Source organism: Sesamum indicum, linkage group LG6 (assembly GCF_000512975.1).
Source record: "Sesamum indicum cultivar Zhongzhi No. 13 linkage group LG6, S_indicum_v1.0, whole genome shotgun sequence".
In the NCBI taxonomy this organism is placed as follows: domain Eukaryota; kingdom Viridiplantae; phylum Streptophyta; class Magnoliopsida; order Lamiales; family Pedaliaceae; genus Sesamum; species Sesamum indicum.
In genome coordinates, this window is record NC_026150.1 from 24,172,062 (window position 1) to 24,193,028 (window position 20,967).

General features: G+C 31.3%; 3 protein-coding genes across 4 annotated transcripts in view; 2 read left to right on the forward strand and 1 right to left on the reverse strand.

The window, feature by feature from the left end:
- On the reverse strand, window positions 1,679-9,042 carry LOC105165714. Of its 2 annotated transcripts, XM_011084815.2 has the most exons (9): window positions 8,856-9,039; window positions 5,335-8,669; window positions 5,160-5,243; window positions 4,227-4,379; window positions 3,957-4,120; window positions 3,728-3,875; window positions 2,989-3,111; window positions 2,804-2,891; window positions 1,679-2,338 (listed from the first exon to the last, which is right to left on the reverse strand). In XM_011084815.2, the coding sequence occupies exons 2-9, from the start codon at window positions 8,197-8,199 to the stop codon at window positions 2,127-2,129; spliced, it is 3,837 nt and encodes a 1,278-aa protein (XP_011083117.1). In that variant the 5' UTR covers window positions 8,200-8,669; window positions 8,856-9,039; the 3' UTR covers window positions 1,679-2,126. The 2 variants fall into 2 exon arrangements, 1 of the variants encoding a protein (XP_011083117.1); XR_002287185.1 differs by lacking the exons at window positions 1,679-2,338; window positions 2,804-2,891; window positions 2,989-3,111 and having other exon boundaries at window positions 3,808-3,875; window positions 4,231-4,379; window positions 8,856-9,042.
- LOC105165855 lies at window positions 17,391-18,347 on the forward strand. The gene is made up of 2 exons (XM_011085017.2): window positions 17,391-17,930; window positions 18,050-18,347. The coding sequence occupies exons 1-2, from the start codon at window positions 17,391-17,393 to the stop codon at window positions 18,299-18,301; spliced, it is 792 nt and encodes a 263-aa protein (XP_011083319.1). The 3' UTR covers window positions 18,302-18,347.
- LOC105165715 (glycine-rich RNA-binding protein 8-like) overlaps window positions 19,996-20,967 on the forward strand; it is a 3,206-nt gene continuing 2,234 nt past the window's right edge. The window contains exon 1 of the mRNA XM_011084816.2: window positions 19,996-20,263. Within this exon, the coding sequence (XP_011083118.1) occupies window positions 20,141-20,263 (123 nt within the window). The 5' untranslated portion in view covers window positions 19,996-20,140. The remainder of the gene's footprint in view (window positions 20,264-20,967) is intronic.

Sequence of the window (20,967 nt, forward strand, 5' to 3'; positions counted from 1 at the left end):
TAGATGAGTATTTTTGAAAATTTGGCATAAAATTATAAATGTTTTGTCGTTGTTAGAAAATTATCAATGCCCCTAATTTTAACGATTCTTTACTAATTAATGTAATTTGTTAGAATTTGTTTGGAAAGTGGGTGTATAAGTAAAATAGAAGTGAAAATAGATATATAATGTAAAAAAAAAAATGATGTTTGATTAGGACGAATAGTTGGAAGAAAAGTAAACCTGGATGTATATGAACCACTCTTGCATCCAATTTCGTTACTGTCCAAAATTGAGTAAAAAAGTGAACGTATAAGATTAAGAAGCAAAAATATACATATTTTATTTTTATTTACTCTATTACTCATATATATAATTTTTCCCTAATTCTTTTATTTCTTGCTGATAATACCGTTGCACAATTTTTTAGAAAACAAACCAAATCGCTAGAAAAACTACTACGTCATCGATCATTGATAGTAACTTTTATTTTATTTAAATTGATTAGTTTAATATAAAGACATTTTGATGAATTTTTTTATTAACAAAAAATAATTTTATTTTTGTTTGATGAATATTTTTACTAGTAAGATTTTCCAATTTGTTCTATAATAAAATTATTTCAATATAATATCAACTTATTTATTTTATAGTATAAAATAAAAAAAAATAAGTTAATCAATAAAAATATAAAAATTAGTGTTTTCCTCTATTTTTCTCATACGAAGGGAGATTATTTGATATTTTTTTTCTCTCCAATCATATCAAACAACATGACAAAAAAACTTTATGAACTCTGAACTATAGTTTACTTATTTTTTAAAATATTCTGAAACTTTTTTATGATCTAAGTGAACAATTATTTTTTTACAAATTTTCAATTATTTCCATCCAACTCATTTGACTCTTTTTCATAATTTTATTTTTATAAAAAAAGAAAAAGATATAACAAAAAGAGAAAAGTTGACAATTCCAGATATCCATCCAAGTGGATTACATAATTTCATCATTCATCAAGAAATATTCATAATTCACATGACAACGAAAATATTCATAATTATACCAAATCTAAAAAATTATATTATAACCTATCCTTTTATATATATATACATATTCAAATAATTTCAACTTCGATTACCATCATAAACTTGAAAATTTTGTCTGATCTACTAACAAGAATATTTATAAATTACTCATCAATACAATACAGTTAAACATGAAGTATTATAAATTACTTAAAAATGATATGTCAATACAATTATGACATGAATAAAAATTCAAATACACAATATTGAAAGAAAAAATAATTTGATTGACTAGCAATAGGAATAGGAATAGCAATAGCAGGCGCAGCCCACTTAGAAGGAAAGATTATGAACCACTCATTCGTTTTTTGCCAAGTCACATTTTTAGTTATTTATTTTGAGGGGGAGGGGTCAGGAAAGTGGGGAGGGGACAATCACTACTACTCATTTTCTCTTTCTTCAATTATTTTCCAACAACTTTCACTCACCCCCACATATTCATAGTACCTAATTAATTCAAGAGTTGAAAAACTACTACTACTTTTGAGTGATGAAAGCGCTCACAGCTTGAACTATGCCATATTGCCATGCCCCTCCAAACATCATTCTATCAACATATCAATCAAAAATTAATCCACCATTTACCAACAATTTCATACTCTGACTTATATGGATTAAATAAATACCAAAACTTCTTGTAAGATTTAAATCTCAAAAGTCATAATTACAGAGTATTTGTACCTCAACCTTGACCATCCGAACAAGACTACACACCAAAACTTGTCCTTTTGTACCAAGGGGAGGTACTGATCACACACTAATTCGCATTTTCAAAGCCGATAATTCCAAACAAATATATATATATACACATATATTTCTTTGTTTGGGGGGGGGGGGTGAGGGAAGGGAAATGCCCTCTTCATGCCTGGGGTTCAGTCACAAAGAACAATTGAATGAATAGATCAACACAAGTGACATCAACAGACCAAAATCGAAAGGAGGACATAAGTTGTGGACAGACAGATAGGACGAAGATACAATTTAACAAAACCTCCACCCCAGGGAGCTGTTCAAGATTATATTTGCCTCTGAAGAAAATATGCAATTTCCAACCCTGTTGACTTACATAGAAATGTTGGGCTTTAACTGTCTGACCACATTTGGCTGCCCCTTAGTCTGAAGTGCGGCAGACATAGATCTTAACCTGTAGGTTATCTCAGTAAATGACGGCCTGCCTTCAGGTTCCGCTGACCAACATTGTTCCATAAGTTTCCTCCACTCAGGATCACACTGTTCTGGAATTGGAGGACGAAGAGTATTCTTGACAATTCCCCCTACATGTGTAAATTCATGATTAATTATGATGATAAATAATCAAGGTCAGTGAGTAATATCTTTCCTACCATATTAATCAATTCCTCCAATTCCTTAGTTCTTTCTAACAGAGTAGAATGACTCATAACCTATAAAATCAGCCAACATATACAAATTGCTTTCTTAAGCTGTCGTTCTGAACTTTCATTCATAAGTTCAATCTGCATTCTGAAGGAGTTTAAGGCATTTACATATGCATATAACTGTGCCCACACTATACAAACCTTAATTTCATGTTAATAGCCGATAAATTAATCTTGAAGATTTTACACTATTGAGTCAAAAGTTGACAAATAAATATCAGGAGGCAATTCCAACGGGCTTTTTCGAAGGTCTCCAGCACAATTGTCACTTCAACCATTAACTTCAATTTTTTATAAACCAAAGAAGCTACTCGCTGTCATAGGATTATTAGATCGACTTACCAATGATTGCCCCGCAATGCATATTTGCATAAGGTTCTTCCCCAGTCAGAATCTCCCACAATGTTATGCCAAATGAGAACACATCAACCTGTTGAAATCAAATTTCATTTTGGACTATTTCTATTGTTACTGATTGCCTACAGTAGTAAGACACAACATTGTAGATAATGATAATAGTTCTTTACCTTTTCAGATACCCTGGTAGTACTTCCATTCAACAGTTCTGGTGCCATCCATGGAAGGGTCCCTCGAACACCACCAGAAACAAGAGTGTTGCGTTTAATTCTTGATAGTCCAAAATCTCCAACCTACAAACAATTCCTTAGTCATCAGTGAAAGTAGAGTGAAGCAAGCTTTTCTCAGAAAATGAACAGATCACATTAACATGCGAATTCCATCTTTTGTGGACATGGAACTCCATACTTTTCACCCTACTCGTTTATAGACCAATATGCCATTTCATTTAGTGACAACATGTTTGCAGCACCAGACGAGGACAAGATGTGACGTTATATAGTAAGTGACATGTTTGCTAGGGCATTCTTAACTGATGTTTGGTGCCTTTTGGTTGAGAATATATATAAGTGTCTCTAAATGATCACAAGTGTCTATGCATGCGATGACTGGTGATAGCGAGAACTTCAGTTAGAAAACAAGAAAAATATAAAACTGACCATTTTCAAATACTGTTCCCACATTCTCAAATCCCAAAGTGGCCTGGATATAGTTGCATTAAGATACAGGGAAAAGTAATAACACAATGACGCATATAAAGTTCAATATTGTAAAAGATTTTCACAAACGTTTCTTTTCTATGTTTATTTCCCTGTTTCACAAAAGCAATGTGCAGTGGAATCCCTGATTTAAATCTGAAAGAATTTCGAAAATACAGTTCCAATCTGTCTCTAATTGATCTTAACTTACCTTGCATATAGGTCTCTGTGGATCTCTCAGATTAACTAACAAATTGTCACATTTCAGATCAAAATGGACAATATTTTTTGAATGCAAGTACTCCATGCCAAATGCTGCATCCATGGCGATTATCAACTTCTTACGATGATCAAGAAATCTGCGTGTGAATTCAGAAGATCAACTCCAAACTACGAACCGACCACTGCATAAGTATAGAGGAAAGGGAAGCTTCTATTACTTGTCCTTTTTAATTAGAGCAGTCCTAAGTGAACCATTTGCCATGAACTCTGTTACAGTCGCCAATGTGCCCCCAGCACCATCAGGCACCACCCCGTAGAATGCAACAACATTTGGATGGTGCAGATTTGACAGAATACGAGCCTCTCTCCAGAAGTCTTTTGTCTGCAAAGGGGATGATAAGAATCAACTACGCCGGCAAGTTACATTCAAAAAGTTCTGCTAAGTGCATGAAGACATGACATCTGAAGACAATATGTAAATGACCCACCAACCGTTCTTGCTCAGACGATCTCCCAGAAAAACACGCTTTCTTTAGTCTTTTGATGGCAACATCCGTTCCTCTCCATTTCCCATAGTATACTGTTCCATATGTACCAGATCCCAACTCTCGTAATTCTTCAAGATCAGCATTTTTTATTATCTAGAAACCATCACCGATAAAGTAAGTTGGGAAACAGAAATGGACACATACTAGAAATTCAATAATAAGCTCACTGAATCTCAAATATCCATTTTCTATAGCATGTGAAGATCTGATTGGCTATGAGTTGAAAAGGGAAATGCAATAGTAAATGAAAATGATCAGGTACTGGTCTTACATAGTAATGCAGCATAAAATTCAGTGATGACAACAAGCAAGAACAAGTTTCGCAATATGGCATGATGTAAATAAACCAATTAAGTTCCACTCTTCCTTAACCCAAAACCCCCACATTTCATAAGTAGATAAATCAAAATATACAATTGATTTCAAAATGGACAAAAGTACAAATTTGTGAGATGAGAAAATGAAGAGCAATAAAGTATAAACTATAACAGAAATTGGATATAGTTTATGTATGTTTATTGAAATGTTTTAATACTTGTACAAAAAACAAACCGAAATATTGTAAGTTAAATGGGAAAATATTAAGATATCGTATTAAATTTCAAATAATATCCTTTTAAGTTTAAAAGATTACAAGTACCTACCCCACAGATTGTTTTCTTTAGCACAAATACAACATATCATTAGGTCAACATCAGAATATATGAGGGCATTTTCAGGAAAATTACAAAAACTTTGATGACTGTAACTCAAATGTCATTAAGTTGACTAACCAAAGGCAGCGGTTGCAAGGAGATAGATTACCAGAGAGGTGTATCATCCCTAACTAAAACTTTAGAACTCTGCTTGAATTGCTCTGGAAAATGAACATACCTGCAGACCATATATATCAGCTTCCATTTCAGCTATCATTGCATCACTGAACAATTCATCTTCATGACCGTCAGCATTGCCATCCTGTATCAGTCCAATGCAATCATTTATATATGTAAAAATGAGAATATAAGTAGAAGGGGCTTTCAGAATAACAGAAAAGACTGAATATTGCCTCAGAAGTCAAATTCTGTAAATCGCTCTCTGCTCCTGTTGTCTGGGGAGATAACATTTCCACATTAGCAGCATCTGATACATTTGGGACAGTAGTTGATGGAAACTGAGCGCGTGATAAATTATACTTTCCATCTTGAATAACAAGACCAGGCTTCTGTTCACATTCATCGATGTTATTAATTAGTAGACCATCTTGTAACTTTTGATGCTCAATAGAAATTCCAACATAGTCTGACTTCTCAACCCTATAATCAGTATGATTGGCTAAGTCATCATCAAGGAGGGAAACTTCTCTCCCGAGTATAGCAGAATTATGTGGGATCTTGCTCCAGCCAGCATTATCAACAACTTTAGGTCTATCCAAATCTTCACATCCTCTTACCCTGAGTTCTTGACAGCCCATATCTCTTGAACCCTCAAGAGATTGACCCGGAATGCCCTCAGGTGAAACAAGGCCATTAGATAGCCCATCAAGGAGGCCAGAATAATTGACATTATCATGAGACCAATCTTGAGAACTATGAATAAGCCCTGCCACTTCTGAGTTGTTGGGGCAAGATGAATAGCTTTCTAGGTCACCATTTGCAACCACAGTTGAGATTTTCCCAAAATAATTCTTTTGGGTTTGCTCCAACTCCAAGTCATTTAGTGGTGTCAAGCCAACAGAAGATGATGCAGGGGCCAAACTGAGCAAAACTTGAGAGTCTTGTTCTGGTGAGGGAAGACAAGTACCAGACACAGGAACCACAGCTGCCTCACTAATACAAAAAAAGTTACCGCCGCTTAAAGGACTACTGTTGGCATCGCATTTGTTCATTAATTCGAAATTTGCAACAAATTCATTCTCATGAGGTTTCATCTTTGAGTTCTGGTATCTTAAATCTTCTTTTACCATTTGGCCTTTCCCAACATTACAGTTGATATCCTTGCAGATAGGTTCAATTTTGCTGAATCCCTCTGATCCTGAAGCAGAGTTCAGCAATGCCACCCCTGTAACAGGAATAATTGGCTCCAAAATGAGTGTCGTGGTTTGAAGCTGAGTAGTGATCAAGCCTACATCCTCTTTCAGTTGCACCGGCTTCTCTAGCAAAGCAGCAGATACCCTGCAAGAAGATGATTGAGGTCTCCCCGAGTTAAATGAGAATGATTGACTCATACCATCCTGAGAAGAGTAAGCAGATATCTGTCCCTGTTCCTGAAGCTTTGAGTCAGAAAAGGCATGAGGAATTGCAGGGTAACAACTAACTGAATCACCAGGTCTGGGCAATATATCTGTCGAATTATCAGTTTGAGGGAGAGGTTTGTCTGAATTAAATGCCCTTTCAGTAAGTACAACCCCACCCTCAGAGCATAGCTCAAACTTGCTACTCTTCTGCTCCAGCCTTTGAGGAACCAAATTTTCTCCTTTTAAAATCAATTGACTCGTTATATTCGGATGGATCACGTCATTTTTACTAATTGGATCACATGAGTTCATCAAATTCACGGCCAACTGAGGGGTCTGATGATGAGAAGCAGCGCAGCAGATGGAATCTTCGGCTGGAAGAGGTGTAGAAGTGCTGATTCTGCTGAATAGGAGTGGATCTTCGGTACTAACAAGTGAAGAATTGCTTTTGTACATTGTTGTGTTGGCATTTCTCAAATCTACTTGCTGAGCAGGAACATGAGTCAATGACGGAGAGCTACTCAACTTCTCGGACTCATTAAAAAACTCAGTCAGATCAGGAACACCAGGGGCATTTTTATTTTCTGAAGGATGCACGGGGAAAGGAAAGATTTTTTCATACTTAGGATTGCATTCTTCATTTGGCATCAAATGGACAATTTCACTGTCAGAAGGTTGTGCATTGTAGTTCTTCTGGGGGCTCGGCTCAGTACCAGCAATGCCGTTTACAGCCACAACATATTGATAATCAATGTGGCTCTGCTGAACAATGCTGACATCAAGAGTGTATGAGGTTTCTGATTCACTGAGAGGAATCAAAAAAATACGAAGACGTTGAGAAGCTTCAGGCTTCTCAGCTCCATTATATTCATCAATCATATTCTGCAGATCCTCATCAGAAGATACAGATATAAGGGCATCAAGATCCTCCCCTGGCAGCTGATACTTAATTGTGTGAGGCTGGTTGCACATTCCAGCTGTTTTCTTCACCAATTCCTCCCATGAAAGATTCTTAAAGATCGAAATGATGCGTGTCTGTCCCCCCACATACCTGAGTTTTCCATCACTTGGCCGTGGCAATATTTTACCGCCGAAACTGCAAAGAAGCTTTATTTTCCCAGGTTGAGAACCATCAGAAACTCCTAAGGCGGAGGAATATAAAGATCTTGAGGAATCAGATTCACTTAACAATGGAAAAGTGGGCGCTAAATTGGCATGGTCATTGCTAACTTCTATTGAAGACTTACTAGGTTTGTGTCCATTTAAACCAATATCCCTGTAATGCGTGCTTCCGTTACTCAGATAAACGCCATTATCAATATGCGTACTAGATCCTGTGGCGGAAGCAAATTCCGTGATGTCAGATCCACATTCTGAATCCATTCTTCTCAAACCAAGAACTCGTGCAAGCTCCTCATAAACCATTTGGCGATCCTGGACAACTCCAACCCTCTCTTCATAGTTGGGAGCAACACCACGCACTGCAGACTGAACTCTAGCAGCCGCACACTCCTGAAGAAATTTCATGGAGAACTCCTCTCCCGTCTGAACAGATACATTGTTGTTGACATTTTTCCACAGAGGCAAACCACTCCCATGTATAATGTCCAATGAATCTTGCTGAACCCACTGACTACTGAGGCCAGGTGCCTCACCAGTCATAGCTTCAGCAAGATTAGTGGACCTAATTGGCTGCATCACAACAGCTTCTTCAACCTCAAATTCCAATTTGTTGTTTCATTTCCAATGTCAATCCAAATGAATAGGAAATGCTCCTACAAATATATGACTGGATTTTCCGAAAACAATTCCTCTGTAGACCCCTAAGTATTAATTCAACTTCTCCTCACACCCCTCAAAAATTGCAACGAACTTTAGCAGTTCCAAATTTCCAGTAGTATATAGCTATTATTTTTTCTCTTTAGTTGCTTCTGTACTTAATACTGAATTCAAGAATCGCATTTTCCAATGTAATTAAAAGAATACTAGACGCAAATACCTAAAAACTCTCCACAGCATACAACATTAAGCAGAAAAAGAAAATCTCTACAGTATGTACAAAGGGAGCAAATCTAAACAACCCACAAACTCAACCAATCAACGATCCCCTTCTCCAACTCATCCCCCCTCTCCAGATCGTGGATCAAACTTTATTATTACGAACTTATCTGGAAATAAACAATCACAAACAAACCAAATCTTAGTAGAAAGAAATCGCACTGGAAAAAGTATGTGATTAAGCTCAAACTGCCGAATTCAGCAAGAACTACGAAAATTGGGCAGAAAACCCCTTAAATTTCATAATTCATAACATTAGTAAAGAAAATGTGTAGTAGTTGAGTCAGTCCACTCACTTTTCTTCTCTCCCCTGATGGATTGATCTGTGATCGACCGAAATTCAACTCTAATTACGGAAATGGATAAATATTTGCGCTGATAATTTGGATTGGATCAATAAAAGAAGATGAGAGAGAGAGAGAGAGAAAAGGAGGGAGAGCGTTGCGTATGCCTACAGTTTGTTTTCAATAATCTCGGGCGGAGAGCGGCATTGCCTATTCTTTTAGGCGGCATCAAATACGGGGCCCGCCCAATATGTAAACGGGTAGTTCTGTTAGACTGAAATTTATTTAATAATATTAATAATTTATTATTTTATTCTTAAAATTGACAAACATGAAATTCAAATCCAATTAACCTTAACCAGTTCAAAAAAAAAAAAGAAAAAAACCCATGTTAATTCCATTGAGATTCCACTCCACTTAATACTTATTACTATTATCTATATTTTATGAAATTTAAATTCAATTATAATTTTATAAATTGAAAATTACATGAATATTATATCATATTTCTTCTTCTTCTTTTTCTTTTTTCTTACAAGAAAACTTGAGTTATTTCCACCTTAATTACAATTGCCTAATCAAAAAAAGCACAAAAAAAAATAGATCGTAAGTCATTTATAAAAGTAGTGATGAGTTACTCGTCAATATTATTTCATCTCAAATTACTACCACGAGCCGTACCACATGATGAAGAACACATGACAAAATTACTGGCGGCAATATGGGCTAGAACTACATGTAGGATGGTATACAATTTTAATAATAAATGTCGATTAAATATAGTTATTCGATAATGATGATTAATATATAATTATATTATTTTTCAATAATACATTCACCTGAAAAAAGATAGCAGTATATTCATGATAATATGAATATTTTTATTTCTAAAAAAAATATTTTTAAGCTAATAACTAAAACAAAAATGTATTTTTTTACATATTATTATTGAAGATATATTAATTTAACACTATAATTTAATAAAAATACGATCTAATTGATTGATACAATCGGATTCTCATTTCATACGAAATTTATATAAAATTAAAAATATATATTTGATATTGAAAATTAAAAATAAAATATATAAACAGGCAATCGAATCCAAATTCCAAAAGATGCGGTGGAAATTTAGGCACGGAACGGAGGAGCCTGAAAGAAAAGCGAGTGAAATGGGGCCAAAAAATCAATTTGAATTTAAATTTCCTATTCCTCAAGTTAAAACAGTGGTCGCGTTTCCCCCGTAAGTATTTCGCGGGAAAATCGTGCTTTGCGTTTCTGTCACAACCTCCCAACGAGATCACATCTGCCCTACTTGCATCTGCTTTTTCAATAAAGCGACCAAATATATTAAATTATTAATACTATATATAAATATATATATATATTAAATATTTACAATGGAATTTTAAAAAAATCATATTATCATAATGAAAATTTAATACATGGGCAGCGTTCGGAAAAATATTTTATTTTTTACTCCATTCAAATATGCGAGTATTTATCAAAATTATATGAATTATTGTTGTAGCTTATTATTTATTTATCATAAAATGATGATTAATTTATTCATTGTATTTTAATATAATGATTTAATTATCGCTTTTATAAAAAGTATCTATAAATACAGATTTAAGTGAAATACAAAAAAAAATGCAATAAAATTGATAATATTTTTCCTTTGTTTTTTGAAAAAATAAAATTATCGAAGAGGGGGACGATATTAAAATATGGAATATTGACATATTCATAAAGTCATATTTATTATGATTGTGAATTATTGACTGAAAATCAACATGGACCATGGAAGTCCCATAATAAAGAAATACTATTATATTGAATTTATTTTCCTATGTAAGTCTTACTTTTTTTTTTAAATAAAATATATCAATATTTTAAAATGAAACCAGTATAATAATATTATGATATATTAATAATTATACATATGACAACAAATTAAAAATAAATAATATATTACTATTTAAAGAAATTAAATATCTATATTTATAAAACTCGAATTTATAGTTCTTTGATTGTTTGTGAGACATCAACCTCACTGCTGAGATAAGAAATAATTGAAATGTAAGTTTGACTTATATATATAATTTATTTAAAATTTTAGATCGTCATCATTCGTTTTGCGACGGTTGAATAATAGCTTTTATTCTTTAAAAATAAAGAATAAATAAAACAAGTCGTGATTTATGAGAAAAAGTAAGATATTGTGATTAAATTTATAATTCTCAATTTTTAGTATGATATTTCTCTATTTTTAATAAATATGAGGGTAAATTACAATCACTTTCTTTGAGATTTGGCATATATAAATACTTCTCCCTTGTTTGAAAATTACAAATACCCCATTGGTTTTAACGTTCGTCTAACAATGAGTTCATTCAGTTAAGTTTTCATCCAATTTTTATCATAAACTAACGAAAATGCCCTTTTGAAATATAAATAATAATTTCATATATATTTTATAAATTTTAAAATATTTTTATAAACTAATATTCTTTCTATATTATTTATTTTACACATACTCAATTTTTTTATATTTTTTTCAAATACTTTTTTTATTTTTTAAAGATATTTAACAGGATAAAATAATAATATCTACTTCACCATTTAGTCAAAAAAATAGGAATAAATTGTGTAATAATGCTAACATTTTTAGGGTTGTGTGTGTAATTTCTCAGAAAAATAAAGGATTATTTGTGTAAGTAATAATGATACTTTTGTGGATGTATATGTAGTTATCTAAAAGATAAAAATAATTTATATAAATATATCATAAATTAAAGGGTGTAAATGTAATTATTCCTATACTTAATGGCGTAATAATGCAAAAACTGTTGTACAAATCGTGGCCATCATGACTCAGAAGCATAACTCCCAACTGATTTGGTTCAGTTGACCTTATCATATGACACGTCAAGTGGGTGTGTGGTGTAAAAGTTGTATTTCTATATTTTTATACGATAAATTATAATTAATTTTAATATAATTATAAATATTTTTTATTAATTAAAAACTTATAGATATTCTATCAAATATAAATAATTATGTATTCCATACATAATAAAGTGAATATTACTATTTTATCATTGCTGATTTTTTTAAATATTTATAATATTTTAAAATATAAAAAAATTTCGGTCAATAATTATTTCATAACATAATATGAAATATTAGTTCATAATATGTTTTATTTTTTAAAAAAAATATATAAATTTTTTAATTTATAATGGAAGGACGTTTAAGTCGGTACAATACAAAATTAAATAAAAATCGAATGAAAGCTAAAAAAATGGACTCATTGATAGACATACATTTAAATAAATGTTTTTTTCAAATAATAACGGGCATTTGTAATTATGATAAACTATGTGAGAGATTATTGTAATTTACCCTATTTTATATAAAAAGTAAAATCACAAACAACAATTACGTTAATATATCACTTTTTTAATTATATTGGTAATATTTTGCATTAGTTTATTTATTAACTTTTTTTTGTATGTGACGTATTGATTATATATTTTATTTTTATTTATACTATATTTTAAAATAAAAAAAAATATTTAATATGTTCTTTATACTATATTTTAAAATAAAAAAAAAAATCTAATATGTTCATACAAGACAGCGTGGGGCGATGATCATTTTATTTAAATATTATATAAATTTATATAATATATATTTTATATTAAATGCGACTGATTATTGTATCTTTTTTTCCATTTTATGTGAATATATTTAGAAGAAAAAGTGCTCTTGACGGATACTTTTAGGATGTTTTGAAAGGACACGTTGTGGTGCCGCCCCACCTGCTAGGACCAATGAAATTGGCATATAAAAACGAAGTGTCCAATCTTAAATTGACAACTCATAAAAACAAATGTTTATGAATTCAATTTTTCTTTTTTTTTTGGGACAAATTTTACGAATTCAAGTTGACAATCAATAAAGTAGTGGCTGTGTGTGATTTGTCACACAATTCCTGTGTAATATATTATAAAAAATAAAAATAAATAAATAAAAAATCGATTAAAGTATTATTAATATAATAAAAGAATTTGTGTATTAGTATTAAAATAACGTGGTGTGGTTTTTGTAAAAAAAAAAAAAATAAAGTAATTACAAATAACGTTTAAAATCAGATACAATTGTTATATTTAAAAATTAGTGCATCGGCGTTACGAACCACTGTTTGTTAGTGTAGATTGCCTTTTTTTATAATTAACTAGCCGTCGTGGCACGTCGTCCCTGCTTGCATAATAAACAATATTTTACATTTTAAAATATAATATGAATAATATATATATATATATATATATATAAACCAACACATCATATTTCTAAAAAAAAAAAGAAAGCAACAAAAAAAAAAAAATCAACTCAGGGGTATATTGGCATAATAATCAAATTGGTGTTATGGTGTCATAACGACCGTTTGTCATAAAAAATGTATTTTCTTTTTGTATAGTATAGATATAGATATAAATATTATAAATAAAAATAAAATAAATATATAAAAAAATCAATTTAAGGTATCATCGACAAAATATAATAATATCATATTTAAAAAAAATGTACTATGAAATTACTAATATGAGTGTAGATTGCTATATATATATGTATATATTAGTAATAGATTAATATGGATGAAATGAATGTCAGTGGATTAGAAATTTAGAACCCTCCATATTTGGATATATGTAATATTGGATGTTCTTCAAATATAGTTTCAAATCAGATATTTTCACAGTATTATAAATAATTTATATTTCCTATAATAATTTTCTCATTTAAACTTATTTATTTATATTTTAAGGTATTATGTTTTTGGTCTAATATATTTCAAAATTTATATTCATTTCATTTTATTTAATCTACGAAGCAATTAAATAAATACATACAATAAAATTTCATAAAAGATTAACTAATTATTTATAATTTCTAAATATTTTGAAACATGAATCGAGCGTATTGTGTACAAGTAGTTAGCTACGTTCACTCACAGACAAAAATTTATAACACCATTATACTAATTTTTTTATTAACTTATATATTTTATTTTTATTTATAATTTATTTTAAAATATAAAAAATTATTTATTATACACACATAAAATAACATATATCACGGGGACTAATTTTATCTTTTATTTCGCATACTTTATTAAATTAAAATTTAATTTAAATTTATTCTAAGACCTAATCCATTGTCTTCCTTCTTCTCCGTTGCGTTTCTGCAAAAATTATTCCTTATGTTTGTTTTCGGTTTTGGGCCATCTCAGAGATGGCCCAAAACAGAAGCAATGTTTGCCATTGCTTGTTTTACCATGTTTTTGTCTTGTTTCTAAGTATTTTGTCTTGTTTCTAAGTATTTGATTTTTAAATACAAATATGTAGATTGCTATATATATATGTATATATTAGTAATAGATTAATATGGATGAAATGAATGTCAGTGGATTAGAAATTTAGAACCCTCCATATTTGGATATATGTAATATTGGATGTTCTTCAAATATAGTTTCAAATCAGATATTTTCACAGTATTATAAATAATTTATATTTCCTATAATAATTTTCTCATTTAAACTTATTTATTTATATTTTAAGGTATTATGTTTTTGGTCTAATATATTTCAAAATTTATATTCATTTCATTTTATTTAATCTACGAAGCAATTAAATAAATACATACAATAAAATTTCATAAAAGATTAACTAATTATTTATAATTTCTAAATATTTTGAAACATGAATCGAGCGTATTGTGTACAAGTAGTTAGCTACGTTCACTCACAGACAAAAATTTATAACACCATTATACTAATTTTTTTATTAACTTATATATTTTATTTTTATTTATAATTTATTTTAAAATATAAAAAATTATTTATTATACACACATAAAATAACATATATCACGGGGACTAATTTTATCTTTTATTTCGCATACTTTATTAAATTAAAATTTAATTTAAATTTATTCTAAGACCTAATCCATTGTCTTCCTTCTTCTCCGTTGCGTTTCTGCAAAAATTATTCCTTATGTTTGTTTTCGGTTTTGGGCCATCTCAGAGATGGCCCAAAACAGAAGCAATGTTTGCCATTGCTTGTTTTGCCATGTTTTTGTCTTGTTTCTAAGTATTTTGTCTTGTTTCTAAGTATTTGATTTTTAAATACAAATATATTTTATTTTAACCACTTAATATTTTATACGTAATATTTTCTACATCATTGGAATAATTAAAAATTTTAAAAAATATAAAATAATATAATTATTCTACGCGGTTAATTCATATATTACATTATTTGAATAATGTATTTAAATTTATCACCTCGAATAGAACAATTAACAAAAATATTGTTAATCCATTATTAGAGTGCATTTAATTATTTTTAAAAGTGTATTTACATAAATTATTTTTTTTCATTTCCATACATATATAATTAGAAAATAATATTTATTTTAACACTCAAACTAAATAAATTATATATATTTTTATACATATATATAAATATATATAAAAGAGACATGATTTGACAATGAACAGTATTTTTTGTCTCCCCACTACCCAACATCAAACATAACATACTTATTTTATATTATCTCCAAAAACAAATCCAAACATACATACTATCTCTAACTTATTTTTATTTATCTTTGTTTTTCTCTCTCTATCTCCACAAAATACCCAAAAACAAGTTAAAAACAAAACCAAACATAATGATTATTTTTTCTATAGGAACAATAATCATATTATCAAACAATATGTTAAATAATCGATCAATTTAAGATAAATAATTATCAGAATAATGAATAATAAGAAATTTATATGAATACATTAGACAAGATTATGCAATACTATCTAAGTACATCATTTTCGAAGTAAATTTCGAGATTTCTCTTTATTTATTATTGTCAAATTTTCTATGACTACTGCATTTAAATTTGCATTTTGCAACCGTTGACATAATTTTCACGTAATTTTACATCAACGTCAACACCACAGTACTCGTATATTATGTAGCCATTATCGACGTACAATTGCACACGTGTGTGCTGTTTGGATGATACGAACGTGGATTATTTGAATCCATTCACAAAGAATATGACCACCGCATATTAAATATTTTAAATTTATTGCTGATTGGATTCAATCATCGGGTTGATACTTTAATTATTCCTCTTATGTTTTCCCAACTACTTAGACTTTTTATTTATTTATAATATTTTCCTAAAATTAAAGCACACAAACGAATTATTGCACAGAAAAACGTCCAAGTGCGTGAGGAAAAGCGATTTCATTAGTAAAAAATAAGCTTGGATGTTAGAGCCTTTGGGCTTAATTGAGTAGACCAAATGCAGAACAAACGACGCCGTTGGATCAGCCAAGGTGCAGAATTGTAGGGTCTTAGTACGCATAATAGCGCTGTGGTCCTAATCAGTCCAATTGCAAATTGTTGACTTTTCTTTTTCATTTTTGTTTTAGCTGCCATTAATGAATATCTCTTACTTATTCTTTTCTTTCTATAAAATTGATAATTATATAAATATTTCAATAAATTAAGCGGCCGACCACGTTGATACAATAAAAAATCATGAAATATATTATAAATTTACAATAAACTCACATAAATTAAAACATTTAATACTCACACGATTGGGGGACTTTAACCTCCGATCACAAACTTGTTCATGAAACTCTAATTTTAGCCACTTGACTAAAGCATCGTTGGCGTGTGTATCTTACTTATTCTTATTACGGACTTAATAAACTTTTTAACTTAACATGCGTTTCACTTTATGGGAGGGAAAAAATATAATTCAATTTTGTAAGTATAGGGAGTGACAATTTTTATCGTGCAGTTTGAGGATAATTCTAATTTAAAATTCATAAATTGACCAATTACAGGCAGCTCCAAATTGAGTTACACGGGTTCAATTGACATGCGTTCAGAAATATATTTAAAAAAATTAAAATAAAAAATATGAATCTTGGGAAAAAGCAAAAGTCTTAGGAAGATAGCTATTGCTCTAAGGACCATCCCAAGCAACCAACACCACAACCCTACAATTGTGTGGTGAGTTGAAGTGCCAACAAGGCTAAATTAAACTCCATTACCCATTAATTACAACTAAATTCTCTCATTAATCCTTAATTAACTTCTTAAAATCTTGTTACTCCACCTCATATGATCAGCCTATATAAACAAATCCCGCCAGCCCTTCACTCCAAGTTTCCTCTTTTTCTTCATACATGCAAATATACATAGTCTCTTTTTACCTATAGTTCGAGAACTTGGTCAAGTGTAAAATATTCCAGCCATAACATGCAGGTACAGACCTAGACTAATATCTTGTCGAAAAAATTCCTCAAATCATATCATTATTCTACACACGTATAATATAACAGATGCTTCATTGGCTCTCCAAGAAACGACAAGATCCTCCCAAACCAGTCGCGAAAGGTGAGATGGTACGTTGCACGTACATGATTAAGTACACGTACATTATTCGTGTACTGAATAAATGGTTGTTCTTGTACTTATTCCAGAAGGGAACATTAAATCAAAGAGTAGTGCAGCAGCTAGTTGCAGCAGCGTCGGTGGGGATACGAGGAGACGACGTCTTGTAGATGTGCAGGAGAGTAAAGTGAGCTGCGAGGACGTGTGTCTTCTCCGGTTCTTGCAACGGAGAGACTTTTCTAGGGCTTTCTTCTATCGCACACTTAATTTGAAGGGACTTGGGGGTTTACAGAGAAGGCAGCGGTCTCAGCCTTTGAAGAGCATGAAAAGAGAAAATGAAATTGATGGAGGGGTTAGGGTTAACGACAAAGCTACAGATTCTGCTGCTGCTGCTGGAGGAAGTAAGGTTCTTCCCCTCACTGATTCAAATCAGTCGTCCAGGGGAAATGATAACGATCAACGGCCTGAGTTGGCGAAGAATGGGAAGAAGAGAGGCGATAAGATGAAAGGTATTTGCAGGGTGAAGGAATTGTTGAGATGGCCGGCCGGTGCATCTGCCAAGGGTGGTGAGAAAGGGGAGAGAAATAGTAGTGTTGCAACAAAGGTGTGTATACGTGCATGTGTTGTTCTGGTTTTGGGCTAGTACTTTCTATGCAGACTTAATTAGTATTTGTGTAATTATTCCCAAGTTACCAAACAATTTAAACTATCGTCGTATTTCAGGTCTTCCATTATAAGAATACAACCGGATTAAAGGAGGTAGCGATGGAGGATCAATTTGTCGATGACTCTCCCAAAATCAGCTTTAGATTGGATTTGGAGCGTTGCTCAACCACTTCTTCTGCCTATTCCGCCATTTTAAAGTCTTCCGCTGTCCAAATAGATATACTAAAGTCTATTTCTCTACACGTTCAATCATATCAGCATGCTGACAGAACAGAAACTTGGATCAACACAGATTCCGAGTGTAAGTAGAATTCTAACTTTTATTCTTATGGGGCCCTGAAATCAGGTCTCACAAACACTGATTATTCTATTAACATTCTAAGAAGTGGCAAGTATAGTTATATCTTTATGTAATTAATTAAATTACGCTGTTTCTGAAATTTGGTTTTGATTTTGGGCGGCAGTTGTTGTGCTAGAGTTGTGTTCGATTGAAGAATATATGGCTGAGTGATCGTTTTTCTTGGAATCAATGAAACCTAATGCAGCAGTCCACAAAGAATCCACTGTACAAGAAGGAGAATATTTACAGACTACTACGGAGTAGAAAAATGTAATTATATGCTATGAACAATGCATAATTCAGTTCTGTACCGTGCAGCGCTGTTGCCAATTGACGACTTTCCGTCATGACAAAAAAACGTGTTCTCTCACTTTCCGTAGATTTATTTCAAATCCCTAACAATAAGTTTTTTATATTTTTTTGGCTGATTTAATATTTAAAAGATTTCGACTTCTTCTGTTCTAATTATGAGTTATATTTTACTAAATATTGATAGATTTAGATATGGGTTTGTAGTGTGAAATTTCACAGGCAATTGGATGATGAGAAGTGTAAAATAATATGTTAATCAGTAATTATAATTTTATTTTTTATTATATTTTAGTATTTATTGAATTAATTTCTTCAAATATAAATATCTAAATTAATTAATAATTTAATATATATATATATATGTTGTTATAAAATAAATGGCCAACAAACGAGTTATTTCGTTTCACGAATCGAATCATGCTTTACATGTAAGAATTCAAGTCAATCAAACGTCGTCACAATGAATAATTATATGTACGTTTCAATTAAATCAAAACGTGACCACAAAACTTGTGTTCACAGAGTCATTTGGACTATTTTTTTTGTAAATTCATCATTTAAATTTAATCCATTAATTGAAGTGTAGCCTAAGCGAATTAGAGTCACCACTTTTTTTTCTATCTACATCTTCCATTACAAAATAATAATTATATTATCATTCATATTCGTATATATAAAATTTACCTCACTTATATATATATATATTTAAAAAAAAACTTATACTTATAATGTACATATATGCGATGTGCACTACAAGATATACCATTTTATAATAAAAGATTTGAACCGCCATTTGAAACGCCACATTTTAAATCAAATTTTATTTCAAATGGTGATTTTTTTTTTATCTCACTTTATGTTACATACTGATGTCACACTCACGTATGTAGTTATAATTAACGCCATTTTAATTTGAAAGAGACACGTGTAAATAAAAAATTGATGTCGACACGAAAGTAAATAAAAGATCCCCACCATATTCAGAATCAAATATTTAAATTATGCAGGTAAAACTTACAAAATTTATTTTATTTAAAAATATTTTGTATACGACGTGTTTAGATTAAATAAAATAAAATATATAATATAATTTAAAAATAAAAATTAAATTCAATTCTAAAGTGTGATAAAAAATACCCACCATAAAGCCCAAGTAGAAAAAGTTTCCCTGAGGCCCAGCCCAATTTGAACAGTGGCCTGCACCTCTATCACGTGTTGTCCACGCTGAAAGATTTGCGCGTGATAATTACGTTTCTCTCTCTCAGAACAAAGTCCAACTAATGGGCCCGTTAAAATCGGGCCTATAAGCCCAAAATATCCCAATATAAGACGGTGACATCGCAACGCCTCATTCAGCCCTTTCTCAAGCTGTTGAGATTTTCCCCTCAAACTCCGTGATTATATTGACGCCAGAATATCATTCGCAAACAAATATTTCCCCTCCTCTCTCTTTCTCTCTCTAGGGTTTTTAGGGTTTTCTATACCCGCCGGTTAAAATGGATAGATACCAGAAAGTGGAGAAGCCGAAGCCTGAATCTCCGGTAAATGAGAATGAGATCCGTATCACTTCCCAAGGTTTGGTCCGGAACTACGTTAGCTATGCCACCACACTTCTTCAGGTATACTCTTGTTAGCTTTCTCTGTTCAGTGACTCTCTGGCATTTTCCAATGTTTGCTTGTTCTGTCCGTCTGTCTTCTGTGTGCTGTTATTCGATTGATTAATTTGTTTGTCGCCTGTGCGAAATGTGTGGCGTTTCACAGTGCAATTTTTTTGTTCTTCTTTGGTATTTGTTGTTTCTTCTCTTGTCAGAGGCTCTGTTGTTTTGATCTTTTAGTTTATTTTTATAAGGACTGCATGATCTTGTTCATGTTTTTGTTTGTGATTTTTCTTCAGTTGCAATGACTCTCTCTTCTTTTCTACTTGTTTTTGTGTAATGCGCAGAATTTGTTTTTCTTAACTGCTCTGGTGGGGTGTTGTACTTCACTTGTATACAAGAATGCATATCCCACACACTGCGCTGTCTGAGACCTTATACAGCACATATTCTCATGCATGTGTGATTTATTTGACATCTGAACAATAGAATCACATGCATGCCAGTATTTTGCTATAATTATTTTTGGCATTGATTTGTTAGTTACGATGTGAGGTTTAGTTGAAAGCAGTAATAGCTAATAGTAATTATTGGTTAATTCACCAGTGACGTACTGTTTGTTTATAATTTCTTACTGGAAAACTAATTTATTCTGTATTTCATCAATCTGGTGGATGTTGGGTGCCTGAGGACCAGGGATTAATTTATCTGCGTTTTCTGACTTGTAG

What these genes read in the sequence shown, in the direction of transcription:
- LOC105165714 (XM_011084815.2), bottom strand. Translation starts at nt 8,199, where the DNA reads ATGCAGCCAATTAGGTCCACTAATCTTGCTGAAGCTATGACTGGTGAG. An exon ending in CACAGAGACCTATATGCAAG is followed by an intron (nt 3,112 to 3,727) that starts GTAAGTTAAGAT and finishes AATTGTTTGTAG; the next exon opens with GTTGGAGATTTTGGACTATC. An exon ending in GCATTGCGGGGCAATCATTG is followed by an intron (nt 2,339 to 2,803) that starts GTAAGTCGATCT and finishes TTACACATGTAG; the next exon opens with GGGGAATTGTCAAGAATACT.
- LOC105165855 (XM_011085017.2), top strand. Translation starts at nt 17,391, where the DNA reads ATGGTTGTTCTTGTACTTATTCCAGAAGGGAACATTAAATCAAAGAGT. An exon ending in ATAGTAGTGTTGCAACAAAG is followed by an intron (nt 17,931 to 18,049) that starts GTGTGTATACGT and finishes GTCGTATTTCAG; the next exon opens with GTCTTCCATTATAAGAATAC.